The following is a 15854-nucleotide window of genomic DNA, read 5'->3' as shown; positions in this document are numbered from 1 at the left end:
GCAGCAATATCTCACATCTTCTAGATTAAATCCTTTACTACTTAAACAAATTTACTAATAAATAAAATTAAATTTGAAATACCCAATGAATTATTTTTACTTCAAGAAGAATCAATTTACTATCTCAATAGAAAAACATTGTTTATTTCAAAATTCTGGATCAATTATCCCATAGGTAAGACCTCATATCTAATTTTGCAATACCAATTTTGTGTGCTCTGTTATTTTTATTATTTTAGGAAATATATGTGATGTTGTTTTTAATTATAAGGTAAAATGTTCCTGAACATGAGGAGAGCATGTTCTCCTCAGTCTCAAATAAATTTGAGTGACTTACTCAACTGATTTTTGGGAAAAAATGTTATTGATTGTAAAGGATCAACGTGGTACAGTGCTAGGTAATGCTAGACACAATCCAAAGTATATTTGGTATCATTTAATTTGCCTTGAGGCAACATCGCACGTATTAGAGAAGAATAAGGAGGAGGAGAAGAAGAGGAAGAGGTGGAGAACAGCTTGCAAAAGTTGGTAGATTGTTAACAGAAAACAGTGTTCTTATTCATATATATGTATATATTAATAAATATTCTACTTTTATTAGTCTTGAGGACTTTAGGAACACTTGATATGATCTTTGTATTTTGGAACTTATCTTTTCAAAATAATGAATATTTAAATTACTAATATATTCACATTTACATGCTGTAATACAGTGGTAGTAAAGTCAGCTGTTAAATTCCTATTTAATTTATTTGTATTATATATGTCTCCCTACTTATCTGTATGATATGAGTTTTTAATGACAGTTCACTGATGTAACATGGAAAAATAATGTATTAATGATATATTATTTATAACATTTAAATAATATTCAGAAAAGTTTTATAGTTTACAAGTTATGTGAAAATGAAACACAACCTAATAAACCATTTTTCTCACGCTACTTTTCAGGGGAAACAGACAGTACACTGAATTTGATTTCCTGCTGAAGCCGCAGATAATGAGGACTTATCACTGCCTACCACTATTCATCTGGACCTATATGTTTCATACAATTGATGCTATCCCATTTCAAGAAAAAGCTAACAGTGATTTACCAAGTGAAAGGATAGTGGGTCTGACACAAGATGATGGTAAAACGCTACATCGCACCAAGCGTGGCTGGATGTGGAATCAATTCTTCTTGTTGGAAGAGTACACAGGTACAGACACACAATATGTAGGCAAGGTAAGAATTTTTATATAAGTCTAGAAGCTGAAAGTGATAGTTATTTTTTACAGCAGCTTTCCACATCACTAATGATTATTTTAAAATATTTGACAAATGGCGATGTGCAGAAGGCATCATGTAAATTCTTTCGGTAGGTTAGTGTGGGGAATGTGATTTATTCAGGTAGTTAGTTTAGGTCAGTAACCATAGTAAGCCTCAAAATAAAAAAACTAATTTGTGGACTTAATTCCTTATTAATCAGCTAGATATGATTTAATATTATGCGTGTGCACCTAAATGATTAAAAAAAACTTTCTTTGAAATTTAAAGTTATGGGTAAATAATAACTGTGTTATATAAAGCAAAGCAAAATGCAATTGCAATATACCAAAAGTTAACAAAACGTATTGGTCTCTGCTGATGAATAATTTATCAAAAAAGTTAAATTAAAATGTCATTAAGATTTCTTAACTCCAAATTTCTGATATTTTCTAGGATTGTGGAGGGAGCTGGGTCTATAGGTAGGAAGTGCTAGTAAAAAATTAAAAATTGCACGTGGATAAATCCAAGGTGGTGGGATTACATATGGCCAGAGAAAAGAAACACAAATATACATGCGTACACACACGCACACATCTACACAAATGTTAGTCTAATGGGATGAAGTCAGACCACTACTATGAAACACCCAAACATGCTGAGATGTTTTTACACACAGCATGGGATGTGAATCTGTGTTAAACTCTCTTGTACAAATTCACTGTGGGTGGAGCACAAATCTGGGATGATCAATTTGCTTTCAGTGTCAGGGTGTACCAAAGGACCAAGAGGATGAATTATCAGGATTTTTTATAAGGAAATACTGTAGAATATTTTATGTCATTTCAGATGTTTGCAATATAAGAGAGAAAAGTCAGAAGTGTTGAAATGAAGAGCAATTTTTTGTTTTCACAATAATGCAAACTGAAGTTTACTAATTCTGTTTTCTATAATAAGGGACACCTTTGGTTCTTACTCAGGAAGATTACAAAGTAATAACAATTGCCATGTAGTTTCACAGTAATTTGAACAGACACATGTGACTGAATTACTTGGGCAGAATAGTAATACTGCTCAAGAGAAGAATTAAATTTAACAAGAAGCATAGCAAAGTCTCCTACTAGTCTGTTAGAGAAACTTCATATGTAGTTGATTTTTTACACATTAGGTCTAGATCTTGAAAAATCCATAGCTATCATGGATTAATAATCGATTGCTCACAATGTCTATAATTATTGAGAACTGAGCAGATTTACGTATTTTAATATCTGGTTGTTAAAACATATTTATTACATGAAGAGATAAATTTACAGAGATAGTATTTATTAATTCTAAAGGAAACAGTATTCATACAATAATTCTGAAATATCAACTTAATTGACCAATACATTTTAGTTAAAAGATATGTATTTTTAAAAAATTATTTGGCCACTTCACGCGTCACGTGGGATCTTAGTTCCCTGACCAGGGATCAAACCCGCGCCCCCCCTGCTTTGGAAGCACAGAATCTTAACCACTGGACCACGAGGGAAGTCCCAGAGGTATGTATTTGTACTTGATTTGCTAAGTGCAATTGTCGAACTGCCTATAAATAGTCACCATCTAAATTCAATAAGGTATCTTTTTTACAGAATTAGCTCTCATTTTTTCATAGTTTTAATTCCAAAACGTTTACTATTCCATAGCTGAAATTATCCAAAGTATAATCATAGAATTCTGAACTGGAAGAGAATTCTAACATTCATGAAACTCTTGGTTACAACTGGATAGTACTGGTGTAGGTGTTAACTAAAATGATGGGAAACAGAAACACCAGTTGCCAAATCATTAGGAATCTGGTTTATATTTGATTATCAAATGGTGGGATGACTCTCTCTCTTGAACTTTCATATGTTAATGTGTGCACTAAATATGGATATTTTCCCCAAGCATATATAAAATGATGTTCTTGGATAAGCGATTTTCTCTTAGGCTTTTAGAGTATGGCAGTATGATTTGTACAGAGATAGAAATAAAATCTGAAATTTCCTGAAGGATATTTAATAAGTTTTTATAGCACATTATAGTGTTTTTCAGAATCTAAATAAATGATCTTTATAAAGGTTTTAGAATGTCATTACTTATGGTGCAGTACATGCACCAGCTGCTTCTGATTTATGGGCACACTGTACCCCAAAACGCTCTTTACAGTTTCATTGTTTAAAACTAAGAACATATGAGAAAAATATTAAGCATTAAGGCTAGGTGCTCAGGACAGTCTACAAAAGCTTATTTCATACTGAATTCTACAAAATCTACTTTTACAATAGAGTGCTATCATTTCATTCTTACTGCCAATCCCCTCGCTGCCAGTACTGTAATACCACATCTCTGCACCATTGCATCAGCACACTAAATATAGTCTTTTCACTTGACTTTATTTAGTTTTTAATTCTCAAAAATATATTATACACTGTTTCTTGAATGATATCAATCTCTTGGACAAAATGTATATAGAAAAATAACCTAAATTTACTTAGGTAGATTTCAGAGTTCAGTATCATTGTGTATTCCTGCCTATGTTCTATATTCCTATAATTAAGTAGCCTTGGCTCCTAAAACAGTGAAAGCTTTCCTTTTCCAAATACTTGACCTCTATCTGATCATGTTCACAGGCACTTTTCCACAGAGTATCTAACATCCTTTTCCATAATCTCATCTCTTCTCTGCTTTAAGTCCTACATCAAGTCTATCCTCCTACATTAAGCCCATCTTCATTCTCCCCAGCTAGAATTTCCTGTCAAAGTTATGAAATCATCTATCAAAACCTTATTTATGGCACAATTTTAATTATCTTGGTCTAGTAATTTATCTCCTAGAATCTGTGACATTTGGGATTTGAATCAGTGTTAAATTTAAGGTTTTTTTCTTATTTTCTCAAAATATTTGACATATTTACTCAAAATTAATATTCAGTTGATATCTCAATAGATCTTTACTGAGTATTTATTAATCTGGGTCCTGAGAGATCGACACTATAAAGCACAGAAAGAGCAAAATTAAAAGAAATATATTTCCTGTTCCTGACACGTTACACCAAAGTTGATTCCCTTTCTATATTTCTGTTATACTCGAGGGCCCTAATTATAACCAAGCCCCTCCCATTTTGCTCTAGGACCTCAAAACAGCACATACAGTTTAGAATCATTTCACTCCAAAATAACTACCACAAGTATTTAGAATTAAAAGTTAAATAAGTTCTGATGGAATTAGGAATTATAACTACTTCTAGGAAAATTTTCATTTAAAATATATTAGTGAGCATATTTTTTCTGGAATATAAGTAAAAAAACATTCAAAAAATATTAGAATGTGGTAGAAAATGTTTATTAGTATGATTCCCAATTATATGTGTGACGTTTCCTGATATCTTCTACCGATTTCGCTGCTTTTGAACTGTTTCTAATACTCCAACATTCTCTTCCTCTATTTCCAAACTTTCAGAGGATCAAATGCACCCTTACATTCTCATCAGTGTTAAAAAAGGAAGAAAATAAAAGAAAAAAGAAAGAAATAGAAGTAGTAGATTCTTCAGGAGGGTACAGGGAGAGCGATAGGGGAAAGTATTTAAGCACAAGCATCATTATTATTAGTAGTAGTAATTATCATTATTATCATTATAATAAAAGGAATTTGTGCTACCTACAAAAAAACAGGTCTAGAAAATTAAAAATTAATTAAAAAAATCAAAGATAACTATAAGCATACCACCAAGACAAGGTAAATTGTTTACATATTTCTACTTATTTACTAGTTGTATTTTCTAAACATTCTTGATTTTCTATTGTTTATGAATATTTTATTTTGCCTTTCTCATTCGATGTTGTTTTTGGATATTGTTAAAATGTCAATATTAGCCATGTCATATTATGTCGTATACATAATCATAATCATTTAAAAAATTTCCAAATGTTCTATTTAGACTGTCTGGTTTTATACATGCATGTGCACACGCACACACACATACACACACACACATCTCTCTGTGATAAAAATTTTGTATCTGATAATTTTTAGTGTGTTTTAAACTATCTTTAGGATGAATTGGGAGATTGGGGTTGACATATATACACTAATATGTATAAAATGGATAACTAATAAGAACCTGCTGTATAAAAAAATAAAATAGAATTCAAAAATTCAAAAAAATTATCTTTATTTAGGATAAATTATTGAAAGTGAATTTCGCAGAATCAAAGATATGAATGAGTTTAAAGTTCTGGATGTATATTAGTCAACTGCATTTCAGAAAATTTATACGACTTCTCTTTCAACAACATAGGATATTTGTATGTTGGATATTTATTTGTAAATTTATCACTGTATTTTAATATGGATGTTAACCCTGTGCATTACCGTTCAATTAGCTTGAAAAACTGAACACCTACAATGTGGGACACTACGCTGAGTCCTAAAAATAGGAGTCAATAAGATGAACTGGTCCTTATATTCGAAAGAGATAGAAATAGCTTATTGTAGATAGGAAATTCTCTATCTATAATAAGCTAAATGCTATTATTGCTGGCCTGCTAGGAGAAAGACCCAATAGAAGTCTCATTTTAGGGGAAAGATGACACATTGTTTTTCTTATCCAATGGACTGAATTCCTAATACCTAAACTTTCACCTAAACTGGAATCATTCTCTAAATTAATAATGTTTGTTTATTCATTAATTTAGGAACTGCCATATTTCCCTGTTCCAGCGAACACAGACATTTTTACCAGATAATCACAAATATTCAAACTTTCCTCGTGCAAACATTTTGTAATTTGTCCACAATAAATCCTAATAACTCACGTTAAGGGTCTTATAGCTATGATGGTGGTGTTCATGGGAAAGGTGTTAGAAAGTTATTCTAAAAATTGTCTAGCCTTCTTTACACTGATTTAAATCATAAAGTAATTGTGGTCACTCTAGATATGCTATTAAATTTATAATTAGTGGAATTTCCTCAGTAAATATTCTGTTTCTCAGCCAGAATTTCCTAGTGATGTGATTGCTATAAATCATCATAGTTAGAACTATAAACTAAAAATTAGAGGCAAAAACAAGGGTTCAAGGTTAATGAATAAGTAACTTGGCAAATCTAAGGGGAAAGAGGCCTTCTTCTCCTACAGTGGGAAGTGATAAGTTTGTTATTTTGTGAAGTTTCAACTCCCTCAGTACTTTCTAACAACAAAAGGTTTTTTTAAATTAAAATTACATTCTCCCCCAGTGTATATTCTATTTTTCCTCTATGAATACAATCAAGATTTGTTGCTATTGTGTGTTATTGGTTTTAGAAAAAAACTTCATTTTAAAAACTATTTTGGTAAATGTGTCTTAATACTTGAAAAATTTGTGCATTGCTTAGTTACAGAGTATAGTATTCTGCAATCTTAGGTAAAGATGATGACGGTATTTTTCAGTTCTCTGTCATTACAATTTGTATATCTCCTTTGTCCAATTCTTACTGTTAGAAGAATATTAAACAGTTCCATTTAAAAAGTTATCTTCTTACGTTTGTCGATTTTTTCATTTATTTCTATGCAAGTATTAGGTGTATGGCCAATTATCTTTTATGTTTCTGATTAATTGATGTTTCATTATTATGAAACATCACCTTTATCTCTGATAATACTACTTGCCTGAAGTTTACTTTGCCTGATCCAAATTTATCCACGCCAACTCACTTATGTTTGTGTTTTTGTTGTTTATCTTTTTCCATGCTTTTGTTTTCAGTCTTTCTGTGTAATTATAGTAAAAATGCAGCTCTTATAAACAGCTCAGAGTTGGTTTATGCTTTTTTATCCAGTCTGATAATATTTAACATTTAATTGGAATGTTAAGTCCATTCATATAAAATGCAATTATTGATATACTTGGATTCGAGTCTGCCATTTTCTTATTTTCTTTTGTCCCATTTCTTTTCATACCTTTGTTTCTGCTTTCCTACCATCTTTTTTGTTAATTGCATATTTTTCAATATCTGAATTTATGTCCTTTATAATTCATCCTTAACCTATTATACTGTGAAGTGAATTAATATTATATATTTTATAATTGTTTATAACATGTTTACAATTATTACAGTAATCTTTCAACAATATAATTTCTCTTGCCTGTAGGACTTCATTCTATTTTTGTCATATATTTTCCTTCTGTATATATTATAAAGTGCATCATACATTGCTAATGTTTATTATTTAGGCATTTTATTATTTATTTAAAAGCAAAAAATTTTAAAAAAATATGTTATATTACATGATTACCACTTCCAGTCATGCTTTTCATTCTTTCATGTAGATCTTAATTTCTGTATGCTATCATTTCCCTTCAAACTGAAGACTTCCTTTAGCATCACTTGTAGTGTGAATTTGCTGGAAGCAAATTTTCTTACCTCTTTTTAATCTGAAAATATCACTATTTGACTTTTAATTTTGAAAAATATTTTAATTGGTTATAGAAATATATACTGATTTGACAGTTTTTATTTACTTTTTCCTTTCAGCACTTTAAATTTTTGTTACATTGCATTGTGGATTCTAGTACTTTTAATAAGTCAGTCATTATTCTTACCATTGTTGCTCTGTATATAATTAGAATTTGTCTCTGGTTGCTTTTAAAGTTCTCAATAGTTTGTCTTAGCAAGTATCTTACTTTGATACCAAATGTGTTTTATTAATCCTGCTTGGTATTCACTGGCCTTCTTAGACCAGCAGATCTTTCTGCACCAAATTTTAAAATGTACGATCATTTTATTTTTGTGGCCAGTTCTACAAAATTAATAAACAGCATGGACATGTAGATTTAAACCACTCAAACACCAGAATGACCAAGAGTAAAATGCCAGAAAATCCCAAGTGAATGTGATATGAACAAGCTGGAACTCTCAATGAATTCTAGTTGAACTATGAATGCTAGAAACATTAAAGGAGACCAAAATGGAGAAATACAATATGCTTAGGGATTAGAAGATTAAAAAATAATCTAAAGATTAAATGCCATCATAATCAATATCCCCATGTATTTCTTTTACCTTTATTTAGAATTAATTTCAAACATTCTGAGGGGCATTCAAATTGTACAAAGAACTATACAGCATTCAGCAAGATTTACCAATTATCAACATCTCACCCATTTTGTTTTATCACTCTTTTTATTTATACAGATTTTATATTGTGGCTGAACCATTTCAGTTTTGTCATTACTTCTAGGACTTGTCTCTTTCTGAGCTCTATAGGAGTAGTTGCAAACCCACAATAACTCGGCAAGATTGAACTCTAATTTCTGTTTCCTGATGATGAAATTCACAACTCCTTAGCCTTCTTGCTGACATTTTCTACTAAGTTTCTTGGAGTTGGATATTGTGCATGTGAAGTTTAGATATCAACTTGGAGATGTTAACAGAGACCTGAGGGTTCCATTCTCTGTGACCTTCTCCTCCCTAAGATTGTGCTCTCCAGTTTCTATCTACCCTGGCAAACCCAAACTCCAATCAGTGTCTCCTCAGCCCAGTAATACTGCTTCTTCCTGCTTGGGCTCTAATTATATGTTCCTAACTGTATCAGGAAAGTACCCTTAGAGGAAAAGTCTGGTAATGATATTAGGCCACAAAAATTTAACTCAAGGTCATAGGCTTTGCAACACCACCTCTTTTGATTGGTGTTTCGTGTCATCAAGCAGTTTTGTCTGTCTGTATATCCTTTATTTGGGTCATGCTTCCATAATTATTCTCAGTGGATTTATTTGTCCAGTGAAATTACCTGTGAGGATAAAAACCTAAACGTCAAGACTGCTTTTGAGAAATCACATCATGATGTGACTATGCACATTTCATGAACCAGTAAGGCTTATTACAATATTGTAAGATTTAAAAATGTTTCAAATGTGCTAAGTCAAAATAAGCTCTATTTTTTCCCCAAAGGTATACTTATTATTTCTGTTTCATGGTTTATTATATCAGGTAGGACTTTCAGAGTGTTTTATATCATAAGTGGTAGTGAGAATTAGTTCCTTACTGTGATATGTTACTCTAAACAATACGATCCTTGGTATTTTAAGGTTCTCTGGCATGTTAAGAAACATGATGGTGCACTGTTTTCTTCCTGACAAAGAACTCAGACCTTCAAATGGAAATTTGCTGTGGCCATTTGTAAATGTTTTCTATTCACTTCTTGTCTGGACCAGCAAGCCTATTTTAGAGTCACATTTCTGCTTTTCCATTCCTATCTCAAATGCCCACTGAGAACAATGATAGATGTCCCTTCTTTCCAGGGCAGTTTTGAACACCACCACTCAATCTACCAGTACATCAGTGAGAGCATGAGGGCAGAAGTCAGGTGTCACTAGTTAGCCTGCCTCTTTTGAACTATCTACTCTTCTACTATGTATATAATAGGGTTATATAAAATAAACATAAAGAGCATTTCATAAAAATACTTGCATTATATCCATTCAGACTGGCTTATTCTTTGAAAATATAGATTATTCCCCCTAGTTCAGTGTCTGGCATTTATTAGCACTCAATTCAATGTTGAAAGTAATCTAGGTTTTTGAACACAAGAGTGTGATGTTATCATCACTATTATAATCACTGCACTGATTAAGCACAAGATAGAACTGAAAATGAACAGGCGGATGTCTTCCAAACTCATTAAACTGCTTTAATGGAGTTTTGCAAAAGGAAAGAAATATCACATATTGTGATGTTAATTTTCATAAGTACAAAAATCATTATTTTGCTCATTAAAGATGGCCTTTCTTTAACATCAAGACGATTTTAACAAAATGGAGCAGAAGAGGGAAAAATTGTCTTAAAATATATTATGCAAAATAAGTTGGTAAAATTGAGCCACATTAAATATTATAAGCAATACATGTTACCTTGTAATTTGTAATGAGATTTAAAAAGTAAAGATGCATTATAAACACTGTTTTAACCTTATATTCATTCATGATATTAAAGCAGAGAATGAAATCACAGTATAAAAATGAAAGTCCATACAAAGAAATATTTATTGACACGTTTCTGAAGATATATTACGCTAGAGAGACACACACTCAAATCAATGAAACTCCTTGCTGTTGGTTTTGTTGTTAGAATTACTTGAAAAGCCTTGGTCATGGAAGGAGTTGAAATTGGATATTGTTTTACAGTTATATGTTTGTGATGAATTTAAACTCAGTCTCAAATGTATATCAATAGTTAATATGATTTGCACTGCTAATCTTCAAGGAAACTTTGAAGTAAAGAATACAAACAAAAATAGAGGCTATAAAGGTGACTGCAAGCTAAAGTATGAAAGCAAGTGATATAATTATGTAATCAGATATCTAGCAGGACTTTCCACAGGCTACACTGAACTTAGTAACTTAGGTTTTCCAATTTCTTAGGCCATTAACTGAAGTCATAGTATAGAACTAATATGGAAAGCACATCGAGTAATTAATTTGAAAGCCCCATCTCATTATTAGGTATCACTTCAATGATAAAAATATAAACTTTTTTTAACTTAAAAAAATTTTTTTAACATCTTTATTGTAGTATAATTGCTTTACAATGTTGTGTTAGCTTCTGCTGTATAACAAAGTGAATCAGCTATATGTATACATATATCCCCATATCCCCTCCCTCTTGCATCTCCCTCTCACCCTCCCTATCCCACCCATCTGGGTGGTCACAAAGCAACGAGCTGATTGCCCTGTGCTACGTAGCTGCTTCCCACTAGCTATCTATTTTACATTTGGTAGTGTATATATGTCAAAGCTACTCTCTCACTTCATCCCAGCTTACCCTTCCCCCTCCCCGTGTCCTCAAGACCATTCTCACACGTCTGTGTCTTTATTCCTGTTCTGCCACTAGGTACATCAGAAACTTTTTTTTTTTTTTAAGATTCCATATATATGTATTAGCATACGGTATTTGTTTTTCCCTTTCTGACTTACTTCACTCTGTATGGCAGACTCTAGGTCCATCCACCAAACTACAAATAACTCAATTTCATTTCTTTTTATGGCTGAGTAATATTCCATTGTATATATGTAACACATCTTCTTTATCCATTCATCTGTTGATGGACACATAGGTTGCTTCCATGTCCTGGCTATTGTAAACAGAGCTGCAATGAACATTGTGTGACATGACTCTTTTTGAATTATGGTCTTCTCAGGGTATATGCCCAGTAGTGGGATTGCTGGGTCATATGGTAGTAATATTTTTAGTTTTTTAAGGAGTCTCCATACTGTTCTCCATGGTGGCTGTATCAACTTACATTCCCACTAACAGTGCAAGAGAGATCTCTTTTCTCCACACCCTCTCTAGCATTTATTGTTTCTAGATTTTTTGATGACGGCCATTCTGACTGGTGTGAGGTGATACCTCATTGTAGTTTTGATTTGCATTTCTCTAATGATTTGTGATGTTGAGCATCCTTTCATGTGTTTGTTGGCAATCTGTATATCTTCTTTGGAGAAACGTCTATTTAGGTCTTCGGCCCATTTTCGGATTGGGTTGTTTGTTTTTTGATATTGAGCTGCATGAGCTGCTTGTATATTTTGGAGATTAACCCTTTGTCAGTTGCTTCATTTGCAAATATTTTCTCCCATTCTGAGGGCTGTCTTTTCGTCTTTTTAATGGCTTCATTTTCTGTGCAAAAGCTTTTAAGTTTCATTAGGTCCCATTTGTTTATTTCTGTATTTATTTCCATTTCTCTAGGAGGTGGGTCATAAAGGATCTTACTGTGATTTATGACAAAGAGTGTTCTTCCTATGTTTTCCTCTAAGAGTTTTACAGTGTCCGGTCTTACATTTAGGTCTTTAATTCATTTTGAGTTTATATTTGTATACAGTGTTAGGGAGTGTTCTAGTTTCATTTTTTACATGTAACTGTCCAGTTTTCCCAGCACCACTTACTGAAGAGACTGTATTTTCTCCATTGTATATCCTTGCCTCCTTTGTCATAGATTAGTTGACAATAGGTGCATGGGTTTATCTCTGGACTTCCTATCCTGTTCCATTGATCTATATTTCTGTGTTTGTGCCAGCACCATATTGTCTTGATTACTGTAGCTTTGTACTATAGTCTGAAGTCAGGGAGTCTGATTCTTCCAGCTCTGTTTTTTTTCCCTCAATTTTGCTTTGGCTATTTGGGGTCTTTTGTGTCTCATACAAATTTTAAGACTTTTTGTCCTACCTCTGTAAAAAATGCTACTGGTAATTTGCTAGGTGTTGTATTTAACCTGTAGATTGCTTTGGATAGTATAGTCATTTTGACAGTAATGAGTCTTCCAATCCAAAAACATGGTATATCCCTCCATCTGTTGTGTTACCTTTGATTTCTTTCATCAGTGTCTTATAGTTTTCTGAGTACAGGTCTTTTACCTCCTTAGGTAGTTTTATTCCTAGGTATTTTATTCTTTTTGTTGCAGTAGTGAATGGGTTTGTTTCCTTAATTTCTCTTTCTGATATTTTGTTGTTAGTGTATAGGAATGCAAGAGATTTCTGTGCATTAATTTTGTATGCTGCAACTTTACCAATTTCATTGACGAACTCTAGTAGGTTTATGGTGGCATCTTTAGGATTATGTATGTATAGTATCATGTCATCTGCAAACAATGACAGTTTTACTTCTTTTCCAATTTGTACTCATTTCATTTTTCTTCTCTGATTGCTGTGGCTAGGATTTCCAAAACTATGTTGAAAAACAGTGGCGAGAGTGGACATCTTTGTCTTATTCCTGATCTTAGAGGAATGCTTTCAGTTTTTCACCATTGAGAATGATGTTTGCTGTTCGTTTGTCCTATATGGCCTTTATTATGTTGAGGTATGGTCCCTCTATGCCCACTTTCTGGAGAGTTTTTATCATAAATGGGTGCTAATTTTTTTCAAAGGCTTTTTCTGCATCTATTAAGATGATCATATGGCTTTTATTCTTCAATTTGTTAATATGGTGTATCACATTGATTGATTTGCATATGTTGAAGAATCCTTGCATCCCTGGGATAAATGCCACTTGATCATGGTGTATGATCCTTTTATGTTGGATTCTGTTTGTTAGTATTTTGTTCAGAATTTTTGCATCTATGTTTTTCAGTGATATTGGTCTGTAATTTTCTTTTTTTGTAATATCTATGTCTGGTTTTGGTATCAGGGTGATGGTGGCCTCTTGGAATGAGTTTGGGAGTTTTCCTTCCCCTGCAATTTTTTGGAAGAGTTTAAGAAGGATGGGTATTAGCTCTTCTCTAAATGTTTGATAGAATTCACCTGTGAAGCCATCAGGTTCTGGACTTTTGTTTGTTGGAAGATTTTTAATCACAGTTTCAATTTCATTACTTGTGATTTGTCTGTTCATATTTTCTTTCTTCCTGGTTCAGTCTTGGAAAGTTATACCTTTCTAAGAATTTGTCCATTTCTTTCAGGTTGTCCAATTTATTGGCATAGAGTTGCTTGTAGTAGTCTCTTATGATACTTTGTATTTCTGCAGTGTCCACTGTAACTTTTCATTTTTCATTTCTAATTTTATTGATTTGAGTCCTCTTCCTCTTTTTCTTGATGAGTCTGCCTAATTGTTTATCAATCTTTTTTATCTTCTCAAAGAACCAGCTTTTAGTTTTATTGATCTTTGCTATTGTTTGTTTCTATTTCAGTTATTTATGCTCTGATCTTTATGATTTCTTTCCTTCAACTAACTTTGGGTTTTGTTTGTTCTTCTTTCTCTAGTTCCTTTAGGTGTAAGGTTAGATTGTTTATTTGAGATGTTTCTTGTTTCTTGAGGTAGGATTGTATTGCTATAAACTTCCCTCTTAGAACTGCTTTTGCTGCATCCCATAGGTTTTGTATCATCATGTTTTCATTGTCCTTTGTCTCTAGGTATTTTTTGATTTCCTCTTTGATTTCTTCAGTGATGTCTTGATTATTTAGTAATATATTATTTAGCCTCCATATGTTTGTGTTTTTTACATTTTTTTCCCTGTAATTGATTTCTAATCTCATAGGACTGTGGTCAGAAAAGATGCTTGATATCATTTCAGTTTTCTTAAATTTACAGAGGCTTAATTTGTGACCCAAGATGTGATCTATCCTGGAGAATATTCCATGTGCACTTGTGAACAAAGTGTAATCTGCTGTTTTCAGATGGAATGTCCTATAAATATCAATTCAATCTATCTGGTCTATTGTGTCATTTAAAGCTTGAGTTTCTTTATTAATTTTCTGTCTGGATGATCTGTCCATTGGTGTAAGTGAGGTGTTAAAGTACCCCACTGTTATTGTGTTACTGTTGATTTTCTCTTTTATAGCTGTTAGCATTTGCCTTAGGTATTGAGGTGTTCCTATGTTGGGTGCATATATATTTATAATTGTTATATCTTCTTCTTGGATCGATCCCTTGATAATTATGTAGTGTTCTTCCTTGTCCCTTGTAACATTCTTTATTTAAAGTCTGTTTTATCTGATATGAGTATTGCTACTCCAGCTTTCTTTTGATTTCCATTTGCATGGGATATTTTTTTCCATCCCCTCACTTTCAGTCTGTGTGTGTCCCTAGGTCTGAAGTGGGTCTATTGTATACAGCATATATATGGGTCTTGGTTTTGTATCCATTTAGTAAGCCTGTGTCTTTTGGTTGGAACATTTAATCCATTCACATTTAAGGTAATTATCAATATGTATGTTCCTATTACCATTTTCTTAATTGTTTTGGATTTGTTTTTGTAGATCTTTTCCTTCTCTTGTGTATACTACCTAGAAAAGTTGCTTTAGCATTTGTTGTACAGCTCGTTTGATGGGGCTGAATTCTTTTAGCTTTTGCTTGTCTTTATAACTTTGATTTCTCCGTCAAATCTGAATGAGATTACAATTCTTTTAAAACTGTTAACAGTTGAATATTCACTATTATTCACAGCATAATCACACTATGTTTAAAGTGCCCTTTAACCCCCATCTCTTCACAGTTTATTTATCCTCTCCAATCAATTCTCTGACTATTAAATCTTGTTCAATTTAAAAGGTCTACATTTAATATCACTCTTTATGATTCATTTATCCATCTGCCAGTTAGCAGTTGCTGTTTTCTCTGTGATGTTACTGTATATTTTATAGGGTTTTGAAATGTTCTTATCACACAGTTGTATCTGTGTGTGTGTGTATGCAGTTGTATGCATGCTGTGAATAAAAACAAAGTCCTTTTCAAATTCAATGCCCCTAGTACAGTGCAGGCTATGCACACACACACATCAGAGCAATAAGAATAACTTTCTTTGTAAGGAGATTAAACTTTGCAAGCAAATATTCTAAGACAAATACTGTTGTTAAAGTACATTTCAACCATGTAGTTGATTTTAGCAACATATACAAATACTATGATGCATGATAATGATTCACTCTAAACTCCCTTCTTTTTGACTTGCAGGTTTTTATATTTAATGAATTTTGTGCATTGAGATCATAATGGATAATACTATTTAAAGTTGTTCCTACTAAACAGTTATTTCTCTAAAGTTGGAATAAAATAGAGTGATAATACATTGCCGAAGTTAGCACTCCCCAGAGTATAAAAATTGACTTTTTTAAATGATGTGTTGAAG

At 32.4% G+C, this 15854-nt stretch overlaps 1 protein-coding gene across 2 annotated transcripts in view; it reads left to right on the top strand.

Annotated features, from left to right (window-relative positions):
- The first annotated feature begins 1000 nt into the window (after positions 1 to 1000).
- Positions 1001 to 15854, top strand: part of CDH9 (cadherin 9) — a 78751-nt gene continuing 63897 nt past the window's right edge. Inside the window, exon 1 of one of the 2 annotated variants that reach the window (XM_060146005.1) lies at positions 1001 to 1228. In XM_060146005.1, the coding sequence (XP_060001988.1) occupies positions 1001 to 1228 (228 nt within the window). The remainder of the gene's footprint in view (positions 1229 to 15854) is intronic. The other variant, XM_060146007.1, reaches the window with a different exon arrangement.

This window comes from Lagenorhynchus albirostris, chromosome 3 (genome assembly GCF_949774975.1).
Source record: "Lagenorhynchus albirostris chromosome 3, mLagAlb1.1, whole genome shotgun sequence".
Classification (NCBI taxonomy): Eukaryota; Metazoa; Chordata; class Mammalia; order Artiodactyla; family Delphinidae; genus Lagenorhynchus; species Lagenorhynchus albirostris.
This window is presented reverse-complemented; position numbering and strand designations above follow the sequence as displayed.